This window comes from Heterocephalus glaber, unplaced genomic scaffold (genome assembly GCF_053883595.1).
Source record: "Heterocephalus glaber isolate CG9 unplaced genomic scaffold, H.glaber_assembly_v1.0 deba00001444, whole genome shotgun sequence".
NCBI classification, from domain to species: domain Eukaryota; kingdom Metazoa; phylum Chordata; class Mammalia; order Rodentia; family Bathyergidae; genus Heterocephalus; species Heterocephalus glaber.
Genome location: NW_028258297.1, coordinates 30,552,620 through 30,573,751, shown reverse-complemented (window position 1 = coordinate 30,573,751; position 21,132 = coordinate 30,552,620). Strand labels below are relative to the sequence as shown.

General features: G+C 51.4%; 1 protein-coding gene and 1 long non-coding RNA gene across 2 annotated transcripts; one reads left to right on the top strand and one right to left on the bottom strand.

The window, feature by feature from the left end:
- Positions 1 to 1,597: 1,597 nt before the first annotated feature.
- Positions 1,598 to 12,579, bottom strand: LOC110346644 (uncharacterized). Its single transcript, XR_015452356.1, has 4 exons — positions 7,921 to 12,579; positions 6,286 to 6,478; positions 5,887 to 5,986; positions 1,598 to 3,187 (listed from the first exon to the last, which is right to left on the bottom strand). It is a non-coding gene; the product is annotated as an uncharacterized LOC110346644 (long non-coding RNA).
- A 4,959-nt stretch (positions 12,580 to 17,538) lies between these two features.
- Kcna5 (potassium voltage-gated channel subfamily A member 5) lies at positions 17,539 to 20,366 on the top strand. The gene has a single exon (XM_021248133.2). It carries the CDS (start codon positions 17,848 to 17,850, stop codon positions 19,639 to 19,641), a length of 1,794 nt encoding a protein of 597 aa, XP_021103792.1. The 5' UTR covers positions 17,539 to 17,847; the 3' UTR covers positions 19,642 to 20,366.
- Positions 20,367 to 21,132: the final 766 nt, after the last annotated feature.

Genomic DNA, 21,132 nt, shown 5'->3' with positions numbered 1-21,132 from the left:
TTGAGTGCCTTCTGAGGTGGCTGCCTCTTTTAAAGTTATGTTTTTGAAGGCAAACTTTGTGTGTGTGAACACATAGGAGTAGGGTCTGTTCATTTGCTGAGTGGGTAGTACAAGGGAAAAGTTAGCCATTGGAGAGTTCAGAAGTAGTATGCGTCCATTTTTGTGGCTGCCTCTGGCGGATTAAGCAGTGCAAAAGGAGGTGACCTGCACAGGGTCGAGGTCATGTCTGAGTGAATTATGGTCTTGCTTGGGGAGAACTTGGTGCAGGGAAGGCTGGAAGGTAGAGAGGTGCTGGGGAAAGTTCTGGGCAGTAAAGATGCTATCTCTGGTTATCATGAAGGACAATTGAGAGATTATTAAAAAAGAGAAAGTTATCTGTGTACGGCAAAACAGAGCCAAATCCCTAACATTGGAGAAGTTCTTCTCTATGCACAGATACATTGTATCAGGGCTGGCTGTCACCAACAGCTGCTCATTGGCCAGGACTGGAGGCCCAGGGTATCAGGGGGGATCCTGTTAACAGAAGAGGGCCCATTCCTCACCCTGTCTTCCTTGGGGTTCAGTAGCAGATGTTTTGGGTTTCTGTCTATCTCATAAATCAGGGCACACCCTACATGGAGCAGCTTCATGGTCCCCTTCAGCTGAGCATTCTGGGAGGATTCCTGCCACCTACCATGTGCGCACTGCATGGCCGCTCAGCTGACCACATTGCCCCAGAAGTTGGAACCAGGGACAGGAGAGAGGCCACTGGCCCCTTCCCTCACCCTTGCCTTCTCTCTTTCCTGAAGTTCCCCTCATGAAAGGAGGAGCCCTCGGATGAAGAGGCCCATTTCTGTCTGTGGCCACTGGGTCCTTGGGTTGTCTTTCTATAACACGCCTGGTAAAAAAGAAATGCTGGGTTTTGGAAGTTGAACCCCTCGCCATCAAGATGGGGGTCTCCTGGGTGGGAGAGCTACAGGTAGTCAGCAAGCAGCACCTGCAGGACTGTGGGCGGGGAGGGGGGGGGAGAGGAGGGAACAGTGGACCAAGGGAGTGAGCCTCGTGGGGCCAGGAGTTCAAGGACCAGAGAACAAAGCAGGGGGTGTGCATTTAACCCAGACTCTAAGGAGCCCATACAAAGTTGGGGAGATCGCCTGATGGGGAGGTGGCCCTGGGGACTCAGAGTACCTGAGCTCAGAATCTGCCTCCTTCTCGGCTGGGACAGGGTCAAGGTAGTTCTTGTCAGCATCTAGTGGCTTCTAGAACTTGGGATAAAAGGTGCATTCAGCTCTAATGAGTGTCCTTGACAGGTCGGGAATAATGACACATGGTCTTTAAAAATCTTCCTTTAAAAATGCTTAATGCCCAGTGGGTGGAGCATGGCTATAATTCAGCTACCCAGGAGGCTGAGGCAGGAGGATCACAAATTCAAGGCCAGCCTGGGTGGCTTAGCAAGACCCTGCCTTAAAATAAAATTTTAAAATGGCCGAGGGTGTAGTTCAGTGGTAGAACACTTGTCTAGCAAGCACAAGGCCCTGGGTTCAATACTTAGCACTGAAAAAAAAACTTACAAATGTAGCACTGCAATATTTGAAAGAATGTAAGAAAATTCCAATTTTAAAATAATTATAAATAAAAACGTAATCACAAAAAGGTAACAATGGCTGTCTGGATGGTGTGATTACAGATTTTTTAATTTTCTTTGCATTTTTCCTGGTATTTACAATGCCTATTTTGTTTAATCATAAAATGCAATATTTTAATGTTATATTTAATATTATAATGTGACACATTCTAGATCTGTGAGCTAGTTTGTGAGAATTATGAAAGCATTGGTTTGAAGTACTGCTTGAAGGTCTTTGCTGTTGACAAAACGGCATAGCTAACCCTTGTGCTAACCTTTCATTCACTCCACAAACACCAAAGATGCATTGCTTTCTGGGCACTGAAGTTGGTGTTGGAGACCCGGACAAACCAAATCCACCCTGATTGCCTTCAAGAGGCCCACAGAACGCAAATGCTTTTAGTCACATCTTCAGCTACGTCGCTGTGCCATGGAAAGTTGAGACAGCCAGTCTCATCTGGGTGTGGGAGCGAAACAGGACTCTGAGCAAAGACGTAATCCCAGAGTCAGGGTGCTCAGGGCTTCTGGCCACCTCCACGGGGCCCAGGCTTCTTGCTGTGGTAACTGTAGTCCTTGGGGCGAAATGCACTCTCCAGACATCTGCACCTCAGCATTCGTCCAGCGTAGGTCTGAGGCCTCTTCTTCAGGGCCACCGAGAAGCTGGACATTGAAAAAGTCACCCCCACCCAAAAACTAACTTTATGCAGACCAGGGATGCATTTAGGGTTACAGGAAAGGCTTCTTAGAGTAAAAATCTTGGGGATGTTACAGAAAAAAACATTCAGTGACACTTGTGAAACTGTGGCAAGAAGGACTTTGTCCAGGACCATCCAGGTATTGGGGTGTCGGGACCACTCAGTATGATCTTGCAGGGAGCACTGAGATTAGGGTTCACGTCACCTGCAGCGTGGCCAAGCGGGAGTCTTCGCCCAGGCAGGGTGAGGTCAGTGGGTGGAAAATGACGGAGAAGCGCAAGGGCCAGGACCCGGGCTGTGCTGACCTGAAGAATCATGGGTGCATTCAGGACAGGGAAACCTGATGTCTTCTGGCACAGGATGAGGGGCCTCCCCAGACACCAGGGTGAGGGATGCTGAGGGCGTGAGCTCTTTGCTAAAATCAGACTTGAAGGGCCGGGATTTAGCTCAGTGGCGCCGTGCCTGCCTTACAAGTGGAAGGTCCTGAGTTTGATCCCCTGCACCGAAAAAAGTCCGACTTGACAAGGTCTTGCACAAATGGGTGTAGGAGAAGGTTCAGAGGTCTGATGAAAGCTGTCCAAAGAAAGAGCCTGTTGGGAGGTTTGACAGCAGTGATAATCCATCTGCAGCAATGCTCTGTCAGTAGTAGAACGGCAGCAACCCTCAGCCAAGGTTGCACACGACCTTAGTATCTAAAATTGTTTTTCTTTGAGAAACAAAACTAATGCCTTTCATTAATGAAGGGCCTTGACCAGAATCAACACAGAATTAGAGTGGGGTGGGGGCTTTGGCCTTTTCTCCCCCTCTCCAGGCTGTGCCTCCTCAGACTGGGTCAGGGTGAACAGGTCTTCTCACAAGGTGGTTACACAGTCTGGAGCTGAACCGCAGCCTGCAGGGAAAGTAAATTGCTATTAGACTTCCGCTTTCTACTGTCGCCCTGTGTCTTTTCCCTCTTTCTTTGATATATAGAGTACTTCTATGCTGGTTAAACTTCCCATTTAGCTCTCTGTTGCAAAATATCAGATGGTGTCAGCATGGAAAGAGAGAAAAGAGGAAGACACAGAGGAGAAAAGAGGTGAGAGAGGGGAAAGAGTCCAGATTCTCAAGAGCCGAAGCCACATGGGTCTGTCTTCCAGAGGGGCAGCACCAGATCCGCAGATGAGGGCCTCACAGATAGGCTCAGCTGCAAGAGCCACCATGTTCACACAGGCCAGGGTCCCATCCTCGTCCTCGGAAGGACTTCCTCCTGGCACGCGCTTCCCAGCACTTCCGCCTCCCTGACAGCGATGGCCTTTGTGACTTTCTCCTTCACCTGACTGAATTTCTGTCCCTTTTGGCCTAGGACATTAGGCCAGTGGAGCAACATATTTCCTCCGTGATATCTAAAAATAATTAGTTAATAAATTCAGTGATGCACTTTAAATAAATGCTCAGATGTGATGGGGAGGACATCAGAGACACTTTCAGAAGCCTTTGTGGGGTTTGAATACTTCATAAAAGAAACTTTTAATTACAAAAGCATTACGCTTTTTTATCTGAGCTGTGAGAAGTGAAAATGTGAACCCACTTCAGGGGATCACCTAGGGTTTCAAACACTTGCTGCAGCAGCTTTGTAACAGGGCAAGTTGGCTAGGCCGACCTAAGCTTCCTGGAGTTCTGCTCTTGTCGTGTTTCTAGCTATTGCGAGGGATTAGAGACATGTGCGACATCTGAAGCCCAGACGTGAAGCTGCTCCCGTGTTACCCTTTACCCTCCCAAGGCGGGGCAGGTGCAGCTGTGGCTCACGCACACTGCCCTGTCTGTCGACTCATGCTCTTGCTTCAGGCAAGGGCACTCATCCCAGTTTCCTGTGGACCCTTTTCCAGCCTCTCTGTGTCCTGGGCAGGTAAGTGCTTAGCTCAGTGGCGGAGGGTGTCAGCTTCTTCCGCAGGGAAAGCTGCCTGCCGGTTTGGAGAAGTGATCTGGCTCCACCCTTCCTGTGGCTTCAGCTGGTCTTTGCCCTCTCCCGCCTGCACCATCTTTCCCCCTGGCTGCCCTTACTCAGGGCCCTGAGCTCTTGCAGCAGAAGTGATGGCAACGGCCTCACAGAAACCATTCAGCCAGACCCACAACCAGCTCTTATGACTCACGTGTCCTGCAGGGTCTGCTTCTCTGATTAGACCCTGACAAACACAGTCTGCACCAGCTATGTTCCAGTTCCACAAACTCCTTGAAAGCCCAGGAGTAGGGTCAGAGAAACAGTGTCTGGAGGCAGCATCTGTGCCTGTATGAGAACTGACGGTAGAAAGGAAGTAGAATGAACAGCCATGGTGGAGTTAGCGCTTCCTGGAGGAGCAAAGAGTGCCTCCAGTGGACGGAGGTGTGAACTGCATCTGTCCAGATTTACTGCCCAGACCTGGAACAATACTGGGGCCAAACTGAAGACCCCCCATCCCCTTAAGGACCCCATCTCATATGGTTCCACCACTGCCTCAAATGTGTCCCCGGGGACTAAGATGTTGGATACCTTTCTACAGGAGGGCATTCAGGCCTTAAGATCATCACAAAGAAATCCAAGACCAGAAACCTGAAATTCTTGCCCTGTAAGGTGAAGAGCCTCAATTCACAGGTAAGGAAAGATTAGGAAGTGCAGATGATCAAGCAAGGCTTTTTCTTCTTTTTATTTTCCTCCTCTCCCTTCATCCCCTCACCCAATTAAACCATGGGAGGAGAGAACAGAAGTGAAGGTGGAGACCCAGCAGCTTGGTGAGGTCCATAGAGGTGGCAAGTCCTCTACACAGAGACTGAACATAGCAGCAGACAACAGCCAGGTCATACACAAAAGTAGAACTCGGGCCACAACCTGCGGCAATGAGCCCAAGAAACAAACCCATTATCTACAGGAGTTAGCCCAGGAAATCAGCAGAGTCTATAAGACAGACAGACTGGTAGGAAACAAACCAGTATTCCTAGCAACTTGTACAGAAAGAAAAATAATAACTCCTGTGAGTTAGTCAGCTTTCTGTCACTATACACGATGCTTATATAATCATCTTATAAAGAGAAAGATTTCTTCTGGTTCACCATTTTAAAGGTTCTGACCAATGATCTTTGGCCCTCATGCATTTGGGCCTGTGGCAAGGTAGCAGGGTGGACACAGAAGAACAAAACTGGTCCCTCCGTGGCCAGGAAGCAATGATGAGGAGGGAGCTGGGGTCCTACAGTCACAGGCCCAAGAGAGCTCACAGTGCACATGGTAGAGTGCCGCATACACCCAGGTTTGCCCTATTCCAGGGCCGTGAGATTTCCATCTGCCTCGCAGCTTTGCTACCACACTACCCAAATCCACAGGAAATTCCCGAGGCTTTGGTTGGCTCTAATGAGAGTCTTCCTCAGGAGAAATGGGTTGGGCTTTCTTCCTGGCATGGGCTGTACCTCACTCTTAAATTTCATTGGTTGACAAACCCTTATACCATGCCTGCAATGCGCCAGACACTGACCTAAGCAGTTCACAGATGTCGACTCAATGAACCTTCCCAATGGCACCATTATTATCACTCCCATTTTACAGATGAGGAGATGGAAGCACAGGAAAACTAAGCGACTTACTTCCTCAAGGTCGAACGGCCAGGACGTTCTGCAGAGCTGACTTCACATCCAGAGACAGCGTGTGCCTGAGGACTTCCCCTTCCACTCTGCCTCCTGCTTCCTGTTGCATGCAGAGAGGGAGACAGGTCAAGAGCTCAGAGTTCCCAGGAGGGGAGCTCCTGGCTGCACCTGGGTCTTCAGAAATACCCAGCACAGGGTAAGAGCTGACCTGGCCCGGACGTCGCTCTGGCAACTGTGACTTCTGGCTCAAAACCAGATCCTCCTTTATTTCTAATGATTGGAAGGTGCCACTGGCATCCACGAAGGCTGCTATTTTGAGGCTGAACCCAGTTTAGGAAGCACCTCTCCTGAGCATCCCTCCACTGAGCATTCCCTCTCCCCTTGGCCCAGGGCACAGACCTGGCTGCGCAGGAGAAGGGAGCCAGCAGGTGGCGCTGTGTAGGCTGAGAAGTTACCAGGCTGCCCCAGCCTCCCACGTGTCAATCTCTGCCTCTGGGTCGAGATGAGATGCTGGACCTCGCACCCGTTGGAGACTTCTCGGGGATAACAGGAAAAGGCCTGGGAACTCTTCCGGGCTACCAGGCACTCATCACTGGAGACCAAGGGCACGGGAGGAGAAGGTTAGGAAGAGGAACAGAGCTAGGAGAGAAGATGCCTTAATAACGGTGCACAGTGACCAGCACTTAGCAGGGCTCTGCCGGTTACTAGTCGAGAAGCCTCAACACCCTCCTTAATCGGATCAACTTTTGGTTTCCATAGCTATAAACTAGGACTAATAATCACATCTACCTCTCAGGGTCGTTTTGGAGGATGTGTACGTAAAAGGCATAGTTCAAGATTGAGCACATAATAGGAATTCAAGAAATGTTAACTACTGTGGAAACAATTCTGAAGATACAGGGAAAAAAATCAAACCCAGTCTTACGCTCCATCTTACTGCGTCTGATTCTAAGTGTGGTAGGGTTTTCCTCACCCCCACCTGCAGGTCTTCAGCAGTGGGGCTCAATTCTGATGCCCCAGGCTTAGGGCTCAGTCCCCAAGCCTGCCCCTCCAGCCCCACTTCGGATGCCAGTCACATCCTGGGTTGTTTCCCTGGGCTTCTGGCCCACAGGCTGCAGATCTGGGGTCCCACAACCTCTCCATGGGCTCCATTAATTTGCCAGAGTAGCTCAGGGAAATATTTACTCAGCCCCTTATTATAAAGGATATTACAGAGACAGACTCACCGCAAGGGCTGCCGCAAGGGGTGTGGAGCCTGCAGGCCTCCCTGGGCACCCGCTCCATGCACCCCCATGTGTCTGGTTATCTAGGAGGTCTCCAGACCCCATTCTTTTGGGGTTTTATGGAGGCTTCATTACACAGACATGATCGATTAAGTTATTGGTCACTAGTGATCAACTTAACCTCTCACTCCTCACTTCTTCACTTCTCCCAGAGTTGGAAGCTGAATGGGAAGGCCTCAACCCCTCTACTCCTGCTTCTGTTTTTCCATTGCGCAGTCCCTCTCTGGAAACCACCTAGGGGCTGCGGGCCTTGAGCCAACTCATTAGCATACAGCAAGATTCCTCACTTTGAAGATCCCAAGGATTTTCACAGTTATATGCCAAGAAATGAGGTTGAAGACCAAAATGTATTCTTCAATTTTACAATAATAGCCCCAGTTCAAATGCAGTTTGGATTTTACATGAATCCACTGTGACATATGAATTCATTGGTGTAGTCCCCATTTCATATATTAAAAAGTTAATAGATTGGGATAGGCTAAACTACTTACCCAAATAAGGTAAGTAATAGACATGCAGAGTGAGAATCCAGCCGTGGCTTCCTGCTTCCAGTGTCATGGTCAGCACATCACCTTGGTGTTAGCAGCCACCCCTTCCTCATCTCAGCTCAAGTCCACACACATGCACACACACGCACACACTCACACACACACACCCTTACTGCAACCCTGTCTTATTCCTGGGCTCTACAATAGCAAGCTCACACCATTTGGTCACTGGCTTTCAATATCACCCAGTCTAGTAGAGTAACCTGAAGGAGGGAAGAGCAGCCAGGCAGCTTTGAATCCAGCCATCAGGTGTCCAGTGGGCATTTCCTTGTTGGCAGCCACAGACGTGCTGAAGCACCATTGGAAAATCCAAAGGGTGGTGGCTGAGCCCCAGCTGAAAGTGTGGAAGTCCTTATTATGATCCTCAATATCAAATCCCTGCTAGGAGCATCAGCCTGCTAAAAATAAGGAAGTTATTTCCCAGGATTAATCAAAAGAAAGAAGGAGGTGGGAAGGTAGGGGATTCAGCACTGGGCTGGGGAAGGGGGGAAGTAGAAGACGACAAACATTAAAATAGCAGCAAATGAATACCATGTAATTTCCAACAGTTGATAATGTCACCCTGCAAGGTTGGTAATTCTGCTAAGATAATTGCCCTTCTTTTCCCAAGATTACTGTCTTTACCAGAGAAAGAAATGATTGCTGTGTGTGAGAAATCCTGCTGCCTCCTGCTGCATGAGAGGTGGGAGTGACTAATGAGAGGCCAGGCTTTCAGAGTGCCAATACCTCGTTCACGCACGCTGATGTCCAGAGTGAGACAGCAGGACGTGGAGGTGCCCAGTGGGTAGCTAAGAGCAGGATGGAGCTTGGCGTCCCCACCTTCATTTTGTGTTCATTTCATGTATTGCTTTAAACTTGGGTGTAGCTCTCACATAGGCAGGTTAACACTTAAGAAAGGCCTGCCTGTGTCACCAGCCCTAAATGCGTCTGGTGTCTCATCCCCTTCAAGATTTAGGATGGCGAAAGAGGAGTAACTGAAGTTACATTCAGGATTTGTAAGAACATCCGAGTTCCAGCTTTTACAATACCCAGTTCTGGAGCCCCCCAGTGATGCCTAGAAGTCTGGAGTCATTGTCCTAAGCCCACAGTCCCCTTGGATTTGGGAAAAACTGAGCCTTGTAGGTGCCTGATGAGGTTGCCCACCAAGCGGGAGCCGTTACCCATGACGGAATGGAGGTTGCCCCTGCAGGAGGGGCCATCATTGCATGACTGCCACCTCATGATGGAGACTAGATGGCTCCTCAGGTTCATGTGGTTCTCCCAGGAGCTCTCAGAACCAGTCCTGACTCAACTTGACCAGGATGACCCATGCTGCCAGCTAGGCAAATCCCAAACCTTTCTTTTGTTCCCCCCAAGGCCAAGGTCTTGGTCAGCCCCTTGAACTCAGATCTTGAACCTCTTTAGCTGTGCTTCCCAGAATGGCCATGTTAATTAACTCTCACCACTGCTGTTCTCCTGATTAGAGTTGGAGACAAGTAGCTGAGCCTGGTCTGTTGGGGCCCCTGGACCTAAGCTTTCACCCTAAAAATAGCCCCCGCACTGGTCACCTCAGACAGCTCATGCACAGAATTTAAGGTTGATACATCCATTTGGTAACCATCAAATGGTGCCCACTGACATCAACAAAGCAGCTAATACGTACTGAGCTTGTGATTTGCTAGACATGTAATATTAGAGCAATTAGAGCAGTTTGGTACCACTGGCATCTTTATTTTACAGATGAAGAAACTGAGGCTACTGGGGCTGAATATCATAAGGAGTAAAAGGTGTTCTTGGGGCTCTGCCTAGCCTGTCTCAGCCCAGACTATAAGCCCTTATCCAAGAGAATTTACCTTCCAACCCTCAGATCCCTCATGTACCACAATGTCCAGCAGAGGACAAGACACCCACATGTGGTAGGCCCTGTAGGACAGTGCTCTCTAACTTTGGTGGGCAGCAGGGTTATGTTGAGAGCTTGTTAAAACAGTTTCCTTGGACTGTCTACAGATATTCTAATCCAGTATGACTGGGGAAGGGATTGGGAAATTGCTTTCCCAGTAAGCTTCCCCATGATCCTCAATTTGCTGGCCCAAGGTACACACTTTGAGTAGCACACCTTGAAAGCCATTCTATCTCAGCCTCCACCTTTAGGACCAGCTACACAGACATCATGGCTGAATCTCCATTTTTCCCCCTGGCACTGGGGATCAAACTCAGGACCTTGAGCTTGTGAGGCAGGTGTGGCACCACTGAGCTAAATCCCTGGCATGAATCTTAATCCTCTTGCATGACCAAAACAACTTTTTTACCAAATCAGAATAAAGAAGATTGATTTTGATGGAGACATTGAGAAAAAATAGACTCAAAGGCTAATAACACTGCTGTGTCAGATGGAGAACTGGGGACATGGTTGGTAAAGGAATTTACCAACAGACAAGGAACACAGGAGAGAGAAGAATTTATTTAGATTGCTGGGTACACTGTCAGGAAGGACAGCTGACAGCTTTCCAAGAGAGGAACTGCATAGTCAGGATGAGAGATCAGGGTTTGTATAAGAGAATGAAGATGTGGGAAAAGGTCACAGTTGGCAAATGTAGATATTTTAGAAACACATTTTCCAGGTAATCTTGTTCCTTGTCATCTTCCAGGAACACCTGTATTGTAACTAAAGTTGTACCCTAAAGTTGTAAACTGTCAAGCTCTTTCATGTAGGCCTTACAAAAGACCCCTTTGACTTAGATAAGCACATCTGCTTGCTTTAACCTTTTTGGGAAAAGATATAACATTAGCTCAGGAAAAGATGGCTTTTGTGTTTACTTTTATCTTGTGGTGTTTTTAGTCCTTATTAGTGTAATGCCTCATGATTGCCCAATATGTGCTGGGCACAAGTGTTGTCATAGCTGCTTTTCAGAAGGAAAGGTTTATTCCAGCTCACAGTTTGTAGAGGTTTCAGTCCGCATAGTTGGCTGGCTCCAAGGCAGGGTGGCATGGCAGAGGGGTATCAGAGAGGAGAAACAGTCCACGGCAGGGCAGGCAGAAGGCAGTAAGCAGCAAGCAGCAGCAGCAACAGCAGTAGAAGCACCATCGAGCCTGGCATCCCTCTTTCACTTTATATTCCATCCAAGCTACAAGCCTTTCGGGCAATGCCACCCACACCCATTATCCCATTATCCCATTATCCACACCCAGAACTATGCTAATTCAAATCAGTGGACTAATTTAGTGTCACACACCTTTAATCCCAGTATCATACACCCTGGATCCAGCCAGCTCCACAAACTACACTTATAAGTGCATAAGGCTTTAGGGGGACAACTAGATGCAAGCCACAACAAGTATGTTATCAAAGAAGTTTGGGTGCTGAGAAGTTTCACCTTTTGTCACATTTACCCAGATCTTTGCCTAGCCTGAGTGAATTGTGTAGAGATCTCATACTTTTTTTCCAGGCTTAAAAGCAATGCTGCTTAAATTAAAAAAAAAAAAAAAAAACAGCTATCTTAGTTTTGCTTAGCACTTTTAAATAAAGTACTTTTCTTCATGTAGCTTAATACATAGCCTACACTCATAAGTGCATCTTATATAGTGTGAGGATAATTAAAATAGGAAACCCACTGACTATAAAATACTCATCTCAGTCTATCTTGGTCTGGGCACCTGAACAGAAAGGAATTAAGAATTGTGGTTGTTACTGAGAGAGCAACAAGCACTTCAGACATCTGTCATTCTAAACACAAGAGAAGCTGTTGGTTTATAGAGTCATAGTTACAAAATTCACATATTATACCGGTAAGTGCTATAGTAAGATGTTTGAGGAGGAAGAGAGATAAACAGTGGCAATGTAGCTCTTGAGCCCCAGTCTGTCAAGGGAAGACAGAGGGACCTGGAGGGATGGAGGGAATGGGGGGAGGGAAAATCAGAGCAGCCCACCCCATGAACCTGCTAGCACTGAGTATTTAGAGCACGTCATTCTGTTTGGTCTCTGAAAATGCACTGGACCCATTAATGAATTCATTCCTGGATTAGATCTGGGGGGACGGGGGAGACCAAAAGCCAAGCTCCAGATGTGAGCCTTGATTTGTGAATGGCTGGCTTCTCTTAATCCTTCAAAACCAGAAATCCTAACAGCTCAAGGGGTCTCTTTCAGGATCTGGGTCAGGGCAAGCATAATCTCTCCCTCTGCTCTCACCTCTCAGGCCCCTCTTCCTCCTCCACCTGCTTCCTTCTCTCCCTCCAGAGGGCGAATGATCCCCTCCCCATAGTGTATTTGTATTGCGTGGTGTTTTGTGTTACCTCACCTTGGTGCTTCCATCAAATAGAAAAGGAAGGTCACTCCCAGGGTTTCCTTCCCAAGGGGTTGGATTGGGAGCAAGTGGGAAGGGAAGGAAGAACACCCATTCCCCTCATTAAAATGTTTCTGGCTGCAGACCCAGGAGGGAATGCCCCAGAGCAAGAGGACCTAGAGGGAGCGCCACCTTCCTACTCATGGATACTCTCATTGCATGAGCATCTATCACTGCAGCACAAGGTAAAGTCACACACTTTGGAGTAGCAATAAGACCCAGCCTACCAAAGACCTACTATGGAAGTTTATCTTTATTTTCTTTAGTTATTTCAAAACAAAAGCACTCTCACTGGTTCTGACTGAGCAGTCTCCTATTTGCTCTCCCTGGTCCAGGCTGGGCCTCTTGCATGTGCTCTGCCCACTCACAACACCTCCACGTTTCCTTAGAAAGATGCTGACCAAGGCTGTGTGAGGAAGCTGGAGAAAACAAGCCATCCCCAGACAGGGGTGGCAGATTTCCTGATGGAGGAGATACAATGGTAGCCTTGTTTAATTACCACTCCCCCCAACACACATATCTAACCCTCACCCTCACCCTCACCCTCACCCTAACCCTAACTCTAACCCTGAGCATTGAACCCAGGGCCTTTGCACTGAGCTACATCTCCATCCCTTTTTTACTTTTGAGATAGGGTCTCACGAAGTTGCTAAGTTGCCCAGGCTGGGCTAGAACTTTCTATCCTCCTGCCTCAGCTTCCCAGAGTGTGGGATTATAGGCGTGTGCTACCACGGTTGGCTTTAATTACCCTTTTCAATGGGGGCAATTCAGAGGTGAAGGGCACAGGTGTGATGAGGATAATCTGGAGTAACTGGTTCACCAGAGTGATGGAGAAGGGAGCAGGAAGACAGCTCGGAGTCCACTTCTCTTCCAAAATAAGACTCCACTCAGTTCACCTGGTGGGGTTCCGCCAGAGCTGCCTGCTGAGGCCCTGGAGATGAGCTCCCTGAGACAGCAGGCTCAGGAGAGCCTGACCCCTGAGGCCCACACTGCCTGGCTAAGACTCCATGCCATGGGGTGGGCTGCTGCTGAGCCCCGCATGTGCCACTGCCTTCATCACGCAGGACCAGGCGAGGCTGTGCATAGTTAGAACCAACTCGTGCTTTTGCCTTCTCCCATCCCTTTAGATTTTGTCCAGTGGCAGCAGCTTTACCTCAGTGCTGGATGAAAACTTAGCAGTCTCCATGTTTTGGGCTTGCTCTTACATGATAAACAGAGCTATAGCAACTTTGGGTCTCAAGCAGTAGGATTGAAATTACACACTCTGATTACCAAGCTGTTGTTTTTCTCCACAAGTTGGTATCATTGTGCAGTCGAAGACTGTGCGATGATATTTAACCTAAAGAAAGGGACAGAGCAAATTTAACTCATCACCTGTCCTAGTTGGTGGTCCAAAGGAGTGTTAAAGTTTTCTGATTAGGTATCATCTTCACTTTGAGTATTTAGTGTGTCTCAGAAATAACCTTTTGTTCCTATCCCTCAGTTTCCCCTTCCTCCCTGCTCCAGCAGCTGAATTCCTTTCTCTTAGTTCAGCTGCATTTTGCACATCTTTATTGAGATGCACAGTGTGAGCCTGGTATAGTGACCACCATGCCTATAAGCCCAGCACTATGGGAGGCTGAAACAGGAGGATCACAAGCTTTAGTCCCACTTGGGCAACTTAGTGAGGTCCTGACTCAAAATAAAAAGTAAGGAGGGGTACAGATCAGCTCAGGGCAAAGGCCCTGGGTTCAAGTCCAAGGAGGTGGGGGAGAAACGGAGACAGAGAGAGAGACAGGGAGACAGGGAGAGGGAGGGAATCATGTGCACCTGGCAACATGTTTGGTGTTGCATGGAAAATAAGGGGTGAGTAAAGAATGATCCTGATTTCAGGATTTTCTCTGTCTCTTTTCCTGTATCTCTAATCTGTCTCCCCATCTCCCTCAGTGTTACAGACAGATGGCATGTAGGTAAGGAGGGAGACTGACAGAGGGCCGATAGATAAATGGTGTGGTGGACACCATTATAGATGGCATGTGCAGCTAGATACATGCACAGCACCAAGATAGAGACGGAGATACATTCTGATGGGAGTGGAGGAGAAAAGGGGCTGAAGCAGAGCAGAAAGCTCAGAAGGAAGCGTGCTGGTGCACTGGCTTCAGCAGCATGGAAGAAGGTGCTACAGACACGGTGTCCCGGAAGATCCCGGAGTGTGGTCCCGGCAAGCCCTTCTGGCCCTTCTTTTGTTCCCCTCTCTGGCCAGTCTCACCAAGCTGTCCCCCGGGGCCGAATGTCCACACCACGAGCTCCATGCTCCACACCAGCCCCGTCGCTCCCTCCTTTGCCCTGCACAGACACCTTCCAGCTGAAAGCCGGTCTTCTCCATCACCACTTCAGGGAAGCTTGCCTGCATTCAGGATGGAGCCAGACTCCCCTATATTCTCCAGGCCCTATATTCTCAAAATTGTCATTCAAATGAATATAAAAGCGTGCCTCTGGGCTTCCCTACAATGCAGCACTGAGAGGTTAGGAAATAATTCTGTCTTGGACATCAGTACATTACCAGCGCCCTGGAACAATGTCCTGCCCCATGGAACTCAATAAATATTTTTGAGGGGATCAATAAAGCTGGCCTTTAGGATTCGTCCTCCTCCTCTCCCCCTTTCCCTTGGTTTCCCTTCTTCTCATTGGTTCTGCACTCTGTCCAAGTCCTCCTGTGGTCAGGCAGGACCAGAGTTCCCTGCATTGAGAGCTCTCATGTGTCCTCCTCAGGGACACATGCAGGCATTGCAAATAATTCCTGGGAAGACACCTTTGGCCCTTGCCTGAGAGGAGGGCGCACTTCAGCTTTACCTGGGAACTTGTTGGAACCTAAGGCCTAAGCTCTGCTGCTGAGGAGCACAGGACTAGATGTGCAGAGGAGAAGGCAGATCTCAACTATCTGCTGTGTCCTCTGGGAGGAAGACAGAGATGGAGTTAGGAACGCAGTGGGTTACTGGAAGGTGACAGAAGGAAAATGAATGGGAAAGGAAGCAGAACTCAGAGCACAGTGCTGATCTCACACTTGTGAAAGGAAAGAGGGAAGAAGGGTTGGGCGGGAGGTCTCACAGAGGATGCCCCCAGGATGAGGCTGTGCAGGAAGGGCAGGAGGGGTCAGCTGAGCCTGTCAGCTAACTGCACCCGGCCCTGAGAACCAGCTTCGTTCTTAAGGGAGATCTGAGCGGTTTATCTCCATGGCTGCCACAAGTGACCTCTGGAGGTAATTTCGCAAGAAACCTGGCAGAGCCAGTGCAAGCTCAGGAAGCAGATGTAAGGAAACAGCACGTTAAGGCGGTCTGAGAGCTGGGCCTTCTAGGACTGTTTATACACGTTCTCGTCCTTCAGAGAGCCATCTTCCCTAGGGTTCCTGGAGGACAAGCTCCAGAAGTCTTGCCCCTGGAGGGTCCAAGGGCAGCGCCTGTGAACTCATATGGGGTAAACAAGATGCAGAGGTCCTGGGTCTCTGATCTCACCCTCTAGGAGTTCAGCAGGGCACACCAGATCCTGAGGAGATTCTCGGAGCCACCAAAAGGCAGGGGCTGGGGCTGAGCTCAGAGAAGAGCACTTGCCCAGCATTCACACATCCCTGAGTTCCACCCCTAGCATGCCAAAACAAAGCAACAAAACCCAGAAACAAAAGAGCGTGGTAGGGGTGGAGCAGGGGTGGGAGAGGGGGGGGCACTTGGTGAGGATGGGATCTCTGTGGCCAGCCAGTGAGGCCTCTCCAAGCTGACCTTCACATCTGTGCCCCTTCCTCATTCGTGCACAGCTGCAAGACAGCCAACCATGTCACAAAGCCACACACGATGCACACCTTTATGTGCACGGAGTTCCCAGCAGCCCTACGTGCACACCCTAAAAGCAGCATGCACATGACTTCTCAACCCTGACATGCACGCAGGTGTCTACATTCAGCTGGTCCAAAAACACTTGAGTGCCCAGAGCTAAGTATCCCAGTCACCACAATGGGCAGGTCACTTCGTGGACAAGAGGCTGTGCTATCCACATATGTAAGTCCCAAGCAATATACAAGAATAAAAATAGATGATACAATCAGACCTCCAAAAATACAGCCACTTCATGGTGATTTAAAACCAACCAACACCCAGAGTTGTGTCTGGGACTGCCAGATGTGCTGTGAAAGCCATGTCCCTTGTTACTGATCCCCTCTAAAATCCTGCCGGAGCAAGGGCAGGGCAGGGACAGACACTCACCTTTCCTGGCCCACAACAGCAGTACACGACCTCAGCTCCTACAGTCGGAACCTGATGCTCCGTGCAGTGCAGGAGCTGGCGCTTCCTCTACACAGGGCTAAGCATCTCTGCAGCAGGGGAGGAGTGCAGGGAGCAAGGGCATCCACCTGACAGCTTGGGTCAAATCCTGGCTTTGGTCCTTTCTACCTGTGTGACCTGAGGCAAATTAGTCAACCTCTCTGTGCCTTAGTTTCCTTTTTATAAAATGGGGATAATAACAGCACCTACAAAATGGGCTGCTGCAGGAATGATATGCGAGTCGACACTTGGAAACCCTACATACTAGGTGCAAAGTAAAGTGCTCCCATGAACCTCTCCATCTGGATGCCACACACAAACCTCCTGCTGTTGCCAGCTCCAAGCTTCCAGGAGGATCAGCCCTCCGCAGGATTTTTAACCCCTAGTAGGGTTTGCAAGGGAGTTGGTGGGTGAGACCTAGGGCCTAGGGTGTGTCTGAGGGTATGACCCCGCTGGGTCTGCCCCCGGCTCTGAGGGCTGGGCTGGGCCAGGACTGGGCTTTTCCCAGATGGAGGGCAGGGGCCACTGCAGGGTTTCACCCTGTGACTGGACGGTTGCCAGGAAGATGGGAAGAGGACCCTCCTGTCTTCCTCTCCATCTCCTCTCTCTCCATATGCACACATTTCTTTCTTATATAGAATTAATATTTTTCTGTATAGCAACGTTATATTGCAAGATACAGTTGTAATATTGTTACTAGTACGTGTCTGTGATACATAATTACACTCTCTCATCTCGGAGCTGGTACACACGGAATGACTGCACCGTTTTTACTCCCCTCAGTCCCCTCTCCTGACCCCGCTCTTTCTCCATCCCCGTCCCACAAAATCTGTCTCGTTTTCTATCTCTTTTATTTTGCTCTTTATTTATATTGTGGAGAAGCCATGTGATTTGTAATCCTGCACCTGATTAATTCACTTAGTACTCAAGAACCATCCACTTTCTTACAAATGACTCAAATTAATCCATGTCTAAATAAATATATAAATGCGTATTTCCAGGCCTGTAGTTCCCCCGCCTCGCCAAAGCAGATACCCTTAGGCCTCCAGAGAAACAAAGGTCCTGGGCTGCTGTCAGACCCTCTTTCTCCACTCAGCTCCAAGCCTGGCCTCTTCGCCCGCGCCCGCCAGGGAATCTGCTTTCCCAGGAGATTCCCAGGTGATCTCAGGCCCAGCCCCCTTCTCCCGTTGCCCTGGGAGTTCACGCTCTGGGTACAACCTGTTCCTGGCTCGGCGCGCGGCTCCCTCCTGCCCTCCTGCCCTCCTGCGGGACTACAGCCCGGCCGGAGGGGGCGCGGGGCGGAGACGGCGCGGTGGGCGGAGGCCGCGGGTGGCGTCTGCGGGAAGGAGGCTTTTGGCTGCTTGGTAACGGCTGCCAGAGCCCAGAGTCTGAGGCGAGGCGGTGGCAGCCTGACGTCAGGACCCGGGAGCCAGCAGCCCTGCCCGCCCGACCAGACCGGCGGAGAGCAGCGGACGGGAGCGGCGAGCCCGGCAGGGCCCAGCATGCCCCCCGCCCCCGGGCCATGGAGATCGCGCTGCGGCCCCCGGAGGGCGGCGGGGCCGTGAGCGCCTGCGGAGCGGGCGAGGCCCCCGCAGCCCGCGCGCCGACCCCGGCGGGAGAGCCCCCAAGGCCCCCGAGCCTCCCGACGGCGGGGCAGCCCTGTTCGCCCCCGGGGCCCAGGGCGCACGGCGCGCAGAGGGGCGCGGCCCCTGGCGCGCGGCCCCCGCTGCCCCCGGAGAGGCCAGAGGCTGGACGGGGGGCTCCAGAGGAGGAGGACGAGGACGGGCACGGTGACCCCGGCCTGGGCGCGGCGGAGGAGCAGGCGCTGGGCGCGGGGGCCCCGCACCACCAGCGCGTCCTCATCAACGTCTCGGGGCTGCGCTTCGAGACGCAGCTGCGCACCCTGGCGCTGTTCCCCGACACGCTGCTGGGGGACCCTGGCCGCCGTGTCCGCTTCTTCGACCCGCTCCGCAACGAGTACTTCTTCGACCGGCACCGGCCCAGCTTCGACGCCATCCTCTACTACTACCAGTCGGGGGGCCGCCTGCGCCGGCCGGTCAACGTGCCCCTGGACATCTTCCAGGAGGAGATCCGCTTCTATCAGCTGGGCGACGAGGCGCTGGCGGCCTTCCGGGAGGACGAGGGCTGCCTGAAGGAGGACGAGAAGCCGCTGCCCCGAAACGAGTTCCAGCGCCAGGTGTGGCTGCTCTTCGAGTACCCCGAGAGCTCGGGACCCGCGCGGGGCATCGCCATCGTGTCCGTGCTGGTCATCCTCATCTCCATCGTCACTTTCTGCCTGGAGACGCTGCCCCAGTTCCGGGACGAGCGAGAGCTGCTCCGCCAGCCCTCGGCGCCCCACCGGCCCCCTGCGCCCTCCTCGGGTGCCAACGGCAGCGGGCCCGGCCCCACCGTGGCGCCTCTGCTGCCCAGCACCCTGGCCGACCCCTTCTTCATCGTGGAGACCACGTGTGTCGTCTGGTTCACGTTTGAGCTGCTCGTGCGCTTCTTCGCCTGCCCCAGCAAGGCCGAGTTCTCCCGAAACATCATGAACGTCATTGACATCGTGGCCGTCTTCCCCTACTTCATCACCCTGGGCACCGAGCTGGCCGAGCAGCAGCCCGGGGGCGGGGGCAGCCAGAACGGGCAGCAGGCCATGTCCCTGGCCATCCTCAGGGTCATCCGCCTGGTCCGGGTGTTCCGCATCTTCAAGCTCTCGCGCCACTCCAAGGGGCTGCAGATCCTGGGCAAGACCTTGCAGGCCTCCATGCGGGAGCTGGGGCTGCTCATCTTCTTCCTCTTCATCGGGGTCATCCTCTTCTCCAGCGCCGTCTACTTCGCGGAGGCCGACAGCCGGGGGACGCACTTCTCCAGCATCCCGGATGCCTTCTGGTGGGCCGTGGTCACCATGACCACCGTGGGCTATGGGGACATGAGGCCCATTACCGTGGGGGGCAAGATCGTGGGCTCGCTGTGCGCCATCGCCGGGGTCCTCACCATCGCCCTGCCCGTCCCTGTCATCGTCTCCAACTTCAACTACTTCTACCACAGAGAGACCGAGCAGGAGGAGCGGGCTGCCCTGAAGGAGGAGCAAGAGAGCCAGAGCGGCGGGTCTGGGCTGGACACGGGAGGCCGGTGCAAGGCCAGCTGGAGCAAGGCCTCCTTCTGCAAGTCCGGGGCGGCCCTGGAGAGTTCTGCGGGAGCCTGCAGGGGCAGCTGCCCCCTGGAGAAGTGCAACCTCAAGGCCAAGAGCAGCGTGGATTTGCGGAGGTCCCTGTATGCCCTCTGCCTGGACAGCAGCCGGGAAACAGACTTGTGACAGGAGAGCCGGGGTCTCTACCCCGCTGAGGGTCGCAAGCCCACCTTGCCCCTGGAGTCTGTGTCTCTGCCCCTTTCCGGCCTCCACCCCCCCATTTTCCTCTTCTTTCCATGACACCCAGGGTCGCCTATTTTTAAAAAGTACCAGTACCGCATTCCATGACGCAGGAGCTGTTGAATGGTGAGCGCCTGAGAGGGCTGTGTTTGTGGCCAATTTCCTATACCCCGCAGAGGGATAACCCAAACAGAAACGACCTTAAATAGCTGGATCCCTAGGGATCCTGCAGCCCTCCCCCTCCATGCGTTCCCAATTTGCTTTACACATGATTATATTTGTGTAGAGGGGAAAATATTATTTTTATGGCTGGTGAGTAGATTTTTGTACTGTAGTTCAGATAGTATTTGGATATATTCTCAAGAGATATATTGAATTATTGAATTTAGGGATGAGAGAGCCGTTGTGCTGTTTTCCTGGGATACTTAGAGCCCCAGACCCAGCGAGGCTGCTCCAGCTTCCATGATTCCAGGCCTCTGTTTTGGGGGTGACGTTGGTGCTTTGTATCTAGGTAAGGAATGTGCTAGAAGAAAGGCAGATCCGACTTTTTCTGTGCGCCTTAAACAATTCTCCTAACTTTCTTCACAAAGCATTTTAAGGATGTTGGAGGAAGCCTTCTGATAATTCATTCTCTTTATTTTTACTCTCAAAATAAAATATGACTTGGCTGAGGCAAGTGTTACTTTTTCTACCGACAGTCTTTTGGTTTTGAAATTTTAAGTCAGAGCTTGTTACTTGGTGTTTCTGGTTTTGGAATCAGGGCAAATGCCTTGTCTGGGTAGAAAGCTTGGGAAGCTGATGTCCTGCTCGGCACATCTTTGGGGTGGGTCCCTGAGCCCCGGTGTGGTGGGGGTCTGTAGGTCTCGGGCTGAGTGTGACTGACACCTGTGACACTGCGTCGGACTGGGCACCAGACACTCGGTCAGCCGGATGGGAGGGAGCGGTGAGCCAGGCACCCACCCCCAACCCCCAGGATTCCCTACAGTCCCCTTTCTGCAGGTTTCCTTCCTTCTCGGTACATACACCTCCCCCAGTGCTCAGAAACAAGCCCGATTACCACAGGCTCGAAGCCCGTATGCAGGGCACATGGGAGCCTAGCCTGGCGCTCAGGGCCTGGGGCGTGGCGGGCAGGGGACAGAGCAGTGTCTCCTCGCTGGAAGGTGGCAGCAAGGCTGAAGGGAGAACATGCTTGTTGCCTTTAAAGGCCATCTTGAGATCTGGCTGAACCCAAGACGAATGCCTTTGTTCCCCCGCACCGCACGGTTGTGGCAAATGCTGGTGTTTCTCTCTGGGATTAGCTCTGAGGGATCCTCTGCTGCTCTCTGCTGTTTTACACCCTCGCCACCGAGGGCTCAGGTCTGTCATCACAGCTCCTCCAGAATAACTGGGTCCTCAGAGCTCATTCTGGGAGTGTTGGGTCTCCCTATGGGTGAGGGA

Excerpts from the sequence above, each read along its gene's own strand:
- Kcna5 (XM_021248133.2), top strand. The coding sequence starts at position 17,848 with ATGGAGATCGCGCTGCGGCCCCCGGAGGGCGGCGGGGCCGTGAGCGCC.